The following is a 12,364-nucleotide window of genomic DNA, read 5'->3' on the forward strand; positions in this document are numbered from 1 at the left end:
TAAAAGGATGGGGGATCTATTTACAAATGGGAGCTTTCCCAGCTTGAAAGCTTTGGAGGATAAAGTAAAATTGCCAGCAGGGAATGGTTTTAGGTATTTGCAGGTGTGCGACTTCCTGAGAAAACAGGTGCCGGCCTTTCTGCTGCTGCCACCACGGGGGATACTGGATAGTTTCCAGTACCTGGGTGGGAGAGGGGAATGTATTGGATATTTACTAGGAGCTTTCGGAGGCTGAGGAAACTCCGGTGGAGGAGCTTAAGGGCAAGTGGGAGGACGAGCTAGGAGGAGAGATAGAGGCGGGTCTATGGGCGGATGCCCTAAGCAGGGTTAATACCTCCTCATCGTGCGCCAGGCTTAGCCTGGTACAATTTACGGTAGTCCACCGGGCACACATGACAGCGGCTTGGATGAGCAGGTTTTTCGGGGTAGAGGATAGGTGTGCGAGGTGCGCGGGAAGCCCAGCAAATCATGTCCACATGTTTTGGGCATGCCCGAAGCTTAAGAGGGTTTTGGCAGGGTTTTGCTAAGGCAATGTCCACGGTGCTAAAAACACAGGTGGTGCCGAGCCTGGAGGTAGCGATCTTTGGAGTGTCGGAAGATCCGGGTGTTCAGGAGGCGAAAGAGGCCGACGCCTGGTCTTTGCCTCCCTGGTAGCCCGGAGACGGATCTTATTAATGTGGAGGGACTCGAAGCCCCCCGAGTGTAGAGACCTGGGTTAGTGACATAGCTGGGTTTCTCAGTCTCGAGAAAATAAAGTTTGCCTTAAGAGGGTCAATGTTAGGGTTCTCCCAGAGGTGGCAGCCGTTCAACGACTTTCTCGGGGAAAATTAAAAATGTCAGCAGATGCAGTATTCCAAGGGATGGGGGGGGGGGGGAGGGGGGGAAGAGAGAGAGAGAGAGAGAGAGAGAGAGAGAGAGAGAGAGAGAGAGGGAGGGATTGTTGTTGTATGGTTGAGGTGTGTGACGATTGGGCTGGGGGGGGGGGGGGTTGGGAATGTTTATTTTACCATGTTGATGTCTGTTACTGTTATAAAAATTTCCAACTACCTTAATAAAATATTATTTTAAAAAAAGACCTAGGAGCAGAATTAGGCCATTTGGCCCATTGAGTCTGCTCCGCCATTCAATCATGGCTGATATTTATCTCATCCCCATTCTCCTGCCTTGTCCCCATATCCCCTGATTCCCTCATTAATCAAGAACCTATCTATCTCTGTCTTAAAGACACTCAGTGATTTGGCCTCCACAGCCTTCTGCGACAATGAATCTGCTCCACAGATTCACCACCCTCTGGCTGAAGAAATTCCTCCTCATCTCTGTTTCAAAGGATTGTCCCTTCAGTCTGAGGCTGTGCCCTCAGGTTCTAGTTTTTCCTACAAGTGGAAACATTTTCTCCACGTCCACTCTATCCAGGCCTCAGTATCCTGTACATTTCAAGAAGATCCCCCCTCATCCTTCTAAACATCAAGTACAGGCCCAGAGTCCTCAACCGCTCATACAACAAGCTCTTCATTCCAGGAATCATTCTTGTGAACCTCCTTTGGACCCCCTCCAAGGCCAGCACATCCTTCCTTAGATACAGGATCCAAAACGGCTCACAATACTCTAAATGGGGTCTGACCAGAGCATTATACAGCGTCAGAAGTACATTCCTGGTCTTGTATTCTAGCCCTCTCGATATGAATGCCAACATTGCATTTGCCTTCCTAACTGCCAACTGCACCTGCAAGTTAACCTTAAGAGAATCCTGAACTAGGAATCCCATGTCCCTTTGTGCTTTTGATTTCCGAAACCTTTCTCCATTTAGAAAATAGGCTATACCTCTATTCTTCCTACCAAAGTGCATAACCTCACACTTTTACACATTGTATTCCATCTGCCACTTCTTTGTCGACTTACCCAGCCTGTCCAAGTCCTTCTGCAGCCTCCCTGCTTCCTCAACACAACCTGTCCTTCTACATGGGCGGGATTCTCCTTCCCGCTGCACCAGATTTCTGGTGCGGCATGCCCCCGGGATCAGCCGCCAATGTGGTTTCCCTTTGTGGGCAGCCCAATGTCGTCAGGAAACACCCGGCCTGCCGACGCAATGAAGAATCCAGCCCCATATCTTTGTATCATTTGCAAACTCAGCAACAATGCCCTCCGTTCCCACTTCCAGATTGTTAATGTATATTGTGAATATTTGTGTCCCAACACTGACCGCTGCGGAACACAACTAGTCAAAAGACCCCTTTCTACCCACTCTCTGCCTTCTGCCAGTCAGCCAATCCTCTATCCAGGAATTTAAATCCTTCCTGTTAACTCCTTTCCTTTCCCTCCTGGTTAACCCCTTCACTTCTCCTCCCTGTTAACCCCATTTCTCTCTCCTCCCTATTAACCCCTTCACTTCTCCTCCCTGTTAACCCCATTTCTCTCTCCTCCCTATTAACCCCATTCCCTCTCCTCCGTTAACCCCTTTCCCTCTCCTTCTGTTAACCCCATTTCTCGCTCCTCCCTATTAACCCTTTCATTTCTCCTCCCTGTTAACCCCTTTCCCTCTCCTTCTGTTAACCCCTTTCCCTCTCCTTCTGTCAACCCCATTTCTCTCTCCTCCCTATTCACCCCTTCACTTCTCCTCCCTGTTAACCCCATTCCCCTCTCCTCCCTGTTAACCCCATTCCCTCTCCTTCTGTTAACCCCATTTCTCTCTCCTCCCTGTTAATCCCTTCCCTCTCTTCCGTTAATCCCTTCTCATCTCTTCCGTGTTAACCCTTTTTCCCTCTCCTCCCTGTTAACCCCTTCCCCTCGCCTGTAAGTTAACCCTTTTTCCTCTCCTCCGTTAACCCTTTTTTCTCTCCTCCCTGTTAACCTCTTCCCTTCTCCTCCCTATTAACACCTTTCCCTCGCCTCCGTTAACCCCTTCCCGTCTCCTGTGTGTTACCCTTTTTTCTCTCCTCCGTTAATCATTTTTCCTCTCCTCCGCTAACCCCTTTTTCCTCTCCTCCCTGTTAACCCATTTCCCTCTCCTACCTGTTAACCCCTTCCCCTCTTCTCCCCGTTAGCCCCTTCCCCTCTCCTCCGTTAACCACTTCCCCTCTCCAAGCTGTTAACCCCTTCCCTTCTGTTCCATGTAAACCCTCTCCTCCATTTTGACCCCTTCCCTCTCCTCCCTGTTAGCCTCTTCCCTTCTCCTCCCTGAAAACCCCTTCCCCTTTCCCCGCTGTTAACCCTTCCCTTCTCTTCCATGTAATCCCTTTGCCTCTTCTCCGTTAACAACTTACCCTCATCACTGTTAACTCATTTGCCTCTCCTCCCTGTTAATCCCATTCCCTTCTCCTCTGTTAACCCCTTTCCCTTCTCCTGTTAACCCCTTCCCCCCTCCTCCGTTAACCCCTTCCCCTCTCCTGCATGTTAACCCCTTCTCTCTCTCCTGCCTGTTAACCCCTTCCCCTCTCCTGCCTGTTAACCCCTTCCCCTCTCCTGCCTGTTAGCCCCTTCCCCTCTCCTCCCGGTTAACCGCTTCCCCTCCCTGTTAACCGCTTCCCCATCCCTCTCCTCCCTGTTAATCCCCTCCCCTCTCCTCCCTGTTAACCCCTTCCCCTGTCCTCCATGTTAACCCCTTCGCCTGTCCTCCCTGTTAACCCCTCCCGTCTCCTTCCTGTTCATCCCTTCCCCCTCCTCCCTGTTAACCCATTCCCTTCTCCTTCCTGTTCACCCCTTCCCTTCTCCTTCCTGTTAACCTCTTCCTCGCTCCTCCATGTTAACCCCTTCCCCTGTCCTCCCTGTTAACCCCTTCTCCTGACCTCCCTGTTAACCCCTTCCCCTGTCCTCCCTGTTAGCCCCTTCCACTGTCCTACCCGTTAACCCCTTTCCTTCTCCTCCCTGTTAACCCCTTTCCTTCTCCTTCCTGTTAACCCCTTCCCTTCTCCTTCCTGTTAACCCCTTCCCTTCTCCTTCCTGTTAACCCCTTCCCTTCTCCTTCCTGTTAACCCCTTCCCGTTAACCCCTTCCCCTGTCCTCCCTGTTAACCCCTTCCACTGTCCTACCCGTTAACCCCTTTCCTTCTCCTCCCTGTTAACCCCTTCCCTTCTCCTTCCTGTTAACCCCTTCCCTTCTCCTTCCTGTTAACCCCTTCCCTTCTCCTTCCTGTTAACCCCTTCCCTTCTCCTTCCTGTTAACCTCTTCCTCGCTCCTCCTTGTTAACCCCTTCCCCTATCCTCCATCTTAACCCCTTCCCCTAGCCTATCTGTTAACCCATTCCCCTGTCCTCCATGTTAATCCCTTTCCTTCTCCTCCGTTACTCCCTTCCCCTCTCCTTGGGGTGAAAGTCTTACCCTCCTCCAGGTTTACCTGACTCTCTTTATTTCAAAGCCTATCTGTCCAACTGCCTTACCCCCTCAGCCTAATTTCTCATTCGGACATGACAGGCAGTCTGGGGGTCAGAGTTATGTAGATACCTCGATTCCTCGGAGCTGGTTCTGTTGGTTGATCTGCTGGTTAACTTGTTGCAGCTCCATCCTCAGTTGCTCCCTGTCGGTCGGAGGCATTTGGGGAGGGGGGTGCTTTCCTGAGGCAGCGATTTCCTGCATGCTCAGTCTCTCTCTGGAGTGTGGTAAAAACATTCATTACTAAGTAAACATCTGTGCATTTAAAACACAATGCCATTTTCTCCCATCTCTCCTGAAGGTGCCAATTCTCACTGGGATACAGTGCCATGGACCCCACTCCCCTCCTGAAGATGCTGGCTCTCACTGGGGGTCAGTTCCACAGACCTCCACTCCCCTCCTCTCCTGAAGGTACTGATTTTCACTGGGATACAGTTCCCATGGACCCCACTCCCTTCCTCTCCTGAAGCTGCTGACTCTCGCAGGGGTACAGTTCCATGGACCCACTCCCTTTCTGTCCTGAAGGTGCTGACTCTCACTGGGATACAGTTCCCATGGACCCCACTCCCATCTCTCCTGAAGCTGCTGACTCTCACTGGGGTACAGTTCCATGGACCCACTCCCCTTCTGTCCTGAAGGTGCTGACTCTCACTGGGATACAGTTCCCATGGACCCCACTCCCATCTCTCCTGAAGCAGCTGACTCTCACTGGGGTACAGTTCCATGGACCCCATTCCTCTTTTTTTATTATTTAATTTTTCCAATTAATGGGCAATTTAGCGTGGCCAATCCACTAAGTTCACATCTTTGGGTTGTGGGGGTGAGACTCACGCAGACACGGGGAGAATGTGCAAACTCCACACGGACAGTGACCCGGGGTCAGGATCGAACCCAGGTCCTCGGTGTCATGAGGGAGCAGTGTTAACCATTGCGCCGCCCTATCCCCATTCGTCTCCTGAAGGTGCTGAATCTCATAGGGGTACAGTTCCATGGAATCCACTCCTCTCCTGAAGGTGCTGACTCTCACTGGGGACAGTTTGAAAGTTCCTGCTTTCCTGAAGTTTTGCTGGCAGTGAGAAACATGCCGTGTTGTGATTGCCAGGTTTTAGATTCTGCATCCCAACTTAGATGTGCACACACTGGTAGGGATACTGCCCAACACAATTCCTTCTGATGTGAAGGAAATATCCACCTGTTTAAAGCATCACATCGTGCTTCATTTACAGATGCAAACAGGTCATTCATCAAAACCAATCTAAGCTAGGGTTTATACTGCACACGAGCTTTCTGCTACTTATCTGCATCTAACCTCATAATTTATCCTTCTATTGGGACTGGTGGAGGCGACAATGAAGTGAGTGGTCGCACATTTGGTGGCTCCCGTTTGTGACTTTTTTGGACCTTTCCCCCGGCTAACGGTGGAGCTGAGTGTTTGTAAAAGGTGCAGGAGGGGTGGAAGAAGAGAGTATCCCACTGTTGCATGGATTTGTGGATCAGAAGTGGTTGAAAAAGGAGACAACAATGGTTGAAAGTTGGTGTGGAGCCTGTGCAGAGGGTCAGGGTCCGAGCTTGCCGGCCCAGTGGTCGACGGATCAGTTATTGAGCTTCCTCCGCGAGACGTTTGCCCAGCAGAGGAAGGAGAACTTGGGAGGACCTGGCCAGGATGATGGATTCAATAATGGCGAGGATTGACTGCATGGAGATGATGTTAGAGGCCCAGGGCCAGGCGGTCGAAAGGTGGAGGAAGCGATGGGGGAGCACGAGGAGCAACTTGCCTCGATGGCTGCGGAGATGGGGTTGATGAGAGATCAACAGAGGAGGCTGCAGGACAAGGTGGAGGACTTGGAGAATAGATCACTCAGGCAGAACTTGAGGATTGTGGGTCTGCCGGAGGGCAGTGAGGAAGCAGACCGCTTCATATGTGGCATGGATGTTCGAGAAGCTGCTAGGTGAAGGAGTGTTTGCTCAGCCCTTGGAGGTGGACCGGGCGCAGAGGGCGCTTATGAGGAAGCTGCAAGGAAATGAGCCACCGAGGACGATGATGGTGCGACTGCACCGGTTCCTGGATAAGGAACGGATTTTGAGGTGGGCCAGGCAGACAAGGCTCTGCACTTGGGAAGGAAGCCTTCCTGTATGAACTGCATCAGCTGCTCTGTCGACCACTGAGTCGTTGAGCCAGGACTCCGGTCGTCTAGTGCGTATATCAGGACCCGGGTGCAGAGCTGGCCAAAAGGAGGGCAAGCTTCAATAACGTGAAGATAACCTTCTTTAAGGGCATGTTATACTCAGCGCATCTGTGGGAAACGTACAAAGGCCCGGAACTCTACTTTGGGTCGCCAGAGGAGGCGATGGAATGTATTAGAGTCAATGGACTGGCAGGAGAATGAGGACATTAAACTCTGGAGGGGATGTTCCTATCTTGATGTTCTTCTGGTTTGTAGGAATCACGTTTGCACTGTACTTGGGGCCGTTGCTCTGCTTTGGGTTTGTTTATTTTTGATGGGGGGGATGGTGGGTTGCTCTTTTCCATGTGTTGGGTGGGGATTGTAGAGTTGGCACTAGAAGGATGGTTGAGCAGGGGGGAGGGAATGCCATGCGCCATGGGTGGGGGCAACGAGGCTAGCTGGGCGGGCTAGCTCACGGAAATGCAGTGGGGGGGGGGGGGGGGGGGGGGGGGGGGGATGTCTGCTGATAGAGGAGGGACTGTTGAAGGTGACATAGTGAGGGTCAATGACGGTGGGCGCCCGAGGGCGGGCCTGAGGAGTTGTGGGACCACGGCTGGAGGCATGCCCAGGAAAGGCTATGGATAATCGGAGTGGGGGATCACATGGATTGAGAGGGGGCTGAATTGACCAGTCAAGAGGGCCCGTGTGTTTGCACATCTGAAAAGCTTAAAGGCAGACATGGCAATGATACAGGAGACACACCTGAGGGTAGTGGATCAGACTAGGCTGAGGAAGGAATGGGTAGGACGGGGAAGTTGGAGGGGATGACAGTTAACATTTATGCACTGAACTGGGACGACGTAGAGTTCATGAGGCAGGTATTGGGGAAGATCCCGGATCTGGGCTCGCATTGGCTGATTATGGGGGGGGGGGGGGCGGACTTTAATACGGTTATGGATCCAAGGCTGGATCAGTCGAGTTCAAGGACAGGGAGGGCGTCAGCGGCTGCATAGGAACTAAAGGGGTTTATGGAACAGATGGGAGGGGTAGATCCGTGCAGGTTTGGGCGGCCGAGAACGAAAGAGTACAAATTCTTTCCCATGTACACAAAGTGTACTCCCGGAGTAACTTTTTCGTTATGGATAGGACATTGTTGGCAGGGGTGGTGGATGCAGAGTACTCGGCGATTGTAGTGTTGGATCATGCCCCTCACTGGGTGGACTTATGGGTGAGTAAGGCGGGGGGGCCAGTGCCCACATTGGAGGTTAGATGTAGGACTATTAGCGGAGTAGGAGGTGCGTGTGCGGTTGAGGGAGGCCATTCGGAGATATGTGGAGATAAACAGTACGGGGGAATTCTTGCCAGCTACGGTTTGGGAGGTGTAGAAGGCAGTGGCGAGAGGGGTGTTTATCTCGATACGGGCACACAGGGAGAAGGTGGAGCAGACAGAGATGGATGGATTAATTAGGGAGATACTCCAGGTAGACAGGAGGTACTCGGAGGCCCCGGAGGCTGGGTTGTTGAAGAGTGGCAGAGGCTGCAGATGGAGTTTGTGTTGCTGTCTACAGGGAAGGCGGTGGTGTAATTGAGAAAGGCGAGAGGGCCGGTGTATGAATATGGGGTGAAGGCTATTAGGATGCTAGCACACCAGCTCAGGAAAATGGGAGGCGGCGAGGAAGATTGGGAAAGTGCAGGACAGAGGGGGGAATACGATCTTGGACCCGATGGGGGTGAACGGGGTATTTAGGGAATTTTACAGCAGGTAATACGAGTCGGAACCCCCAGCCGGGATGGAGGGGATGAGGCGGTTTTTGGAGGGTCTGGAGTTTCCAAGGGTGGAGGAAGAGCTGGTGGAGGGCCTAGGGGCCCCAATTGGGTTGTTTGAAGTGGTGGAGGGGCTGGAGGCGATGCAGTTGGGAAAGGCCCCTGGTCCGGATGGGTACCCAGTGGAGTTTTAGAAAACGTTTTCAGGAAGACTTCCGTTGGCAGCTATGAAGGAGTAGGTCGCACATTTGGTGGCTCCTGCTCGGATCGGACCGTTGGACCTTTCCCCCCGAGTTTTTGTCGGATTTGATTCGGAAAATTGATGGAGGCAATTGTGAAGAGGAATCCTACATCAGTGTATGGAGAGGCGGACCAGAAGTGCTCGCAAAGGAAGTAGGCGGCGAACAGAGAAGGCTTGGGCTGAGACTGCAGCGGGAGAAAGCATGGCGGACGACCGGAGTCCTGGCTCGACGACTCAGTGGTCGACGGAGCAGCTGATGCAGTTCATACAGGAGGGCTTCGCCAAGCAGAAACAGGAATGCTTGGACCCGATTAAGGAATCGACTGAGCGGCTGGAACTTAGACTGGATGTTCAAGATCGAGCTATCCAGAAAGTGGAGAAGGCACTGACTGAGCAGGAGGAACACCAAACAGCAGTGGAGTTGGAGAGACCAGCAGAAAAGGCTCCTGCAGAAGGAGGAGGACCTAGAGAATTGCTACCGCCGGCAGAACTTGAGAATCGATGGTCTCCCGGAAGGGTCCGAAGAAGCGGACGCTGGGGCATACATAGCGGGCATGTTCGAGAAGTTACTGGGGGATGGGACGTTCTCCTGACCCTTGGAGATGGACAGGACTCACAGAACTCTCGCGAGGAAGCCGCGTGTGGGGGACCCCCACGCGAGGAAGCCGCGAGTGGGGGGGGGGGGGGAAACCACCCCCACCCCCTTATGGAGCTGTAAGTGGGAGAACAGCATCATGCGTGTATACCAGAATCTGAGTGCGGATGTGGCCAGGAGAAGAGCAGGGTTCAACCAAATAAAGTCGACTCTTTTCCAGAAAAAGGTTAAATTTGGACTGCTGTATCCGGCCCCTCTTTGGGTCACGTATGAGGAGCAACATTTTTACTTTGAGTCGCCCGAGGAAGCGATGGACTTCGCTAGAAGGAAAGGGCTGGTAGCAGACTAAGGTCTTTGAACTTTGCGCAGCGCTCATGTTAAAAATGTTTCTTGTTTTTTGGACATTATTTGTAATGCCTTCTGTATTGATTTGGGGCCTGTTGCAGAGCTGCGTGAGTTAAAGTTTGCATTTGCATTGATGTGGGATGGAGGTGTGAATGTTAGGTGTTGGGTCTTCTGTTTGATTTTTTGGTGTTTCTTTCAGGCAATTGGGTTGGGATTGTTTTTTTTGCATGTGTGTGTCTGAGCAGGGGGGAGGGCAGGGAACAATAGGTGGGAAAATGTCTGGCGCCATGGGTGGGGGTCACCAAGCTAGCTGGGTGGGCTAGCTCACGGAAGCGCAGTGGGGGATGAGCAGATGTTATGCTTGTTGAAGGGGGTGGTTTGCATAGTGCTGTTACTAGGGGGGGGGGGGGGGGGGGGGGGAGAGAAGAGAAATGTTCTGCTGATGGGGAGGGCCTTTTGCTGTGGGGCAAAAAGGAGGTCAGGGGCAGAGGCTGCCTGGGGTCGGGCCTGCAGAGGCGTGGGCTGGAGACTGGCCCAAGAAAGTTGATGGCTAATCGGTGGGAGGGGGAGAAAGAAGCCCCCCCAACCAGGCTGATCAGATGGAACGCAAGAGGGCTAAATGGGCCGGTTAAGAGGGCACGCGTGTTCGGGCATTTGAGGGGACTGAAGGCGGACGTGGCAATGTTACAGGAGATGCACCTTAGAGTAACTGATCAGATTAGATTAAGGAGGGGATGGGTCAGAATTTTCACTCGGGGCTGGATTCTAAGACTGGAGGGGTCGCAATCCTGATTAACAAGCGAGTGTCATTTGAGGCGGGAAGAATAGTTGCAGATGTGGGAGGCTGTTACATTATGGTTAGTGGGAAGCTGGAGGGGCTGCTGGTGGTACTCGTGAATGTGTACCCGCCAAATTGGGATGATGTGGAGTTCATAAAGAGGATGTTGGGGAGATCCCGGACCTGGATTCGCACAAGTTGGTCATTGGGGGGAGAGAGGGGACACACACACACACACTTTAACGCAGTCATTCACCCAGGGCTAGACCGGTCGAGCTCAAGGACAGGCAGGGTGCCAACAATGGCAAAGGAGCTAAAGGGCTTTATGCAGCAAATGGGGGGGGGGGGGGGACTTTAACGCAGTCATTGACCCAGGGCTAGACCGGTCGAGCTCAAGGCAGTGGGTTGCCCTACAGGTGAGCAAGGAGGGTGGCCAACGCACGCACTGGAGACTGGATGTTGGACTTTTAGTGGATGAGGTGTTTGGGCGGCTGAGGAAATGTATCCAGAGCTACCTGGAAGTTAATGACACAGGGGCAGTCTCGGCTGCAATGGTCTGGGAGGCGCTAGTTAGAGGGGAGCTGATCTCGATACGGGCCCACAGGGAGAAGGCACACAGAGCAGAAACCGACCAATTGATAAGGGAAATACTACAGGTCGACAAGAGTTATGCGGAGACCCCAGAGGCAGGGCTTTTAAGGAAATGACGGAGGCTACAGGCGGAGTTTGGCTTGTTAACTACAGGGAAGGCGGTGGAGCAGCTGAGGAAGGCGAGGGGGGCGATTTATGAATATGGAGAGAAGGCCAGCAGAATGCTTGCGCACCAGCTTAGAAAGAGGGAGGCAGCCAGGGAAATTGGGAAAGGGACGGGGATGGGAACCTGGTCGGAGATTCAGCCGTGGTTAATGAGGCGTTTAAGTAGTTTTACAGCAGGTTATATGAGTCGGAACCCCCAGCTGGGTCCGAGGGGATGAGGCAATTCTTAGGAGGGCTGACGTTCCCGAAGGTGGACAAGGGGTTGGTAGAAGGGCTGGGGGCCCCGATCGGGTTGGAGGAAATAGCAGAAGGGCTGAAGGCCATGCAGTCGGGTAAAGCCCCGGGGCTGGACGGGTACCCAGTGGAGTTTTATAAAAGGTTTTCTGGGATACTGGGGTCGCTGTTGATGAGGACATTTAATGAGGTAAGGGAGAGAGGGGTGCTTCCCCCGACGATGTTGGATATAGCAGTTATATAAATGTGGTCACACCCAAGGTGCAGGCAGAGAAACGGGTGACCACCAGAAAGGGCAGGCAGTCAGTGCAGGAATCCCCTGTGGTTGTCCCCCTCTCGAACAGGTATACCCCTTTGGATACTGTCGGGGGGGATAGCCTATCAGGGGAAAACAGCAGCAGCCAGAGCAGTAGCACCACGGCTGGCTCTGATGGTCAGAAGGGAGGGTCAAAGCGCAGAAGAGCAATAGTCATAGGGGACTCGAAAGTCAGGGGCACAGATAGGCGCTTCTGTGGACGTGAAAAGAGACTCCAGGATGGTATGTTGCCTCCCTGGTGGATTGTAATCTCGGGATTACCCCCTGTGCCACGTGCCAGTGAGGCTAGAAATAGGAAGATAGAGCAGCTAAACACGTGGCTAAACAGCTTGTGTGGGAGGGAGGGTTTCCGTTATCTGGACCACTGGGAGCTCATCCGGGGCAGGTGTGACCTGTATAAGAAGGACGGGTTGCCTCTAAACTGGAGAGGCAACAAATATCCTGGCAGCGAGGTTTGCTAGTGTAACACGGGAGGGTTTAAACTAGTATGGCAGGGGGGTGGGCACGGGAGCAATAGGTCAGAAGGTGGGAGCATTGAGGGAGAACTAGGGAATAGGGCCAGTATGGCTCTGAGGCAGAGCAGACAGGGAGAAGTTGCTGAACACAGCGGGTCTGGTGGCCTGAAGTGCATATGTTTTAATGCAAGAAGTATTACGGGTAAGGCAGGTGAACTTAGAGCTTGGATTAGTACTTGGAACTATGATGTTGTTGCCGTTACAGAGACCTGGTTGAGGTAAGGGCAGGATTGGCAGCTAAACGTTCCAGGATTTAGATGTTTCAGGCGGGATAGAGGGGGATGCAAAACG

At 52.7% G+C, this 12,364-nt stretch overlaps 1 protein-coding gene across 10 annotated transcripts in view; it reads right to left on the reverse strand.

Moving 5' to 3' along the window:
- Positions 1–12,364, reverse strand: part of LOC140426702 (roquin-1-like) — a 311,609-nt gene that overhangs the window by 20,678 nt on the left and 278,567 nt on the right. For all 10 annotated transcript variants that reach the window (XM_072511781.1, XM_072511789.1, XM_072511788.1 and 7 more), the window contains one exon: positions 4,437–4,581. In XM_072511781.1, the coding sequence (XP_072367882.1) occupies positions 4,437–4,581 (145 nt within the window). The remainder of the gene's footprint in view (positions 1–4,436; positions 4,582–12,364) is intronic.

The sequence above is a fragment of the Scyliorhinus torazame genome, chromosome 7 (assembly GCF_047496885.1).
Source record: "Scyliorhinus torazame isolate Kashiwa2021f chromosome 7, sScyTor2.1, whole genome shotgun sequence".
In the NCBI taxonomy this organism is placed as follows: domain Eukaryota; kingdom Metazoa; phylum Chordata; class Chondrichthyes; order Carcharhiniformes; family Scyliorhinidae; genus Scyliorhinus; species Scyliorhinus torazame.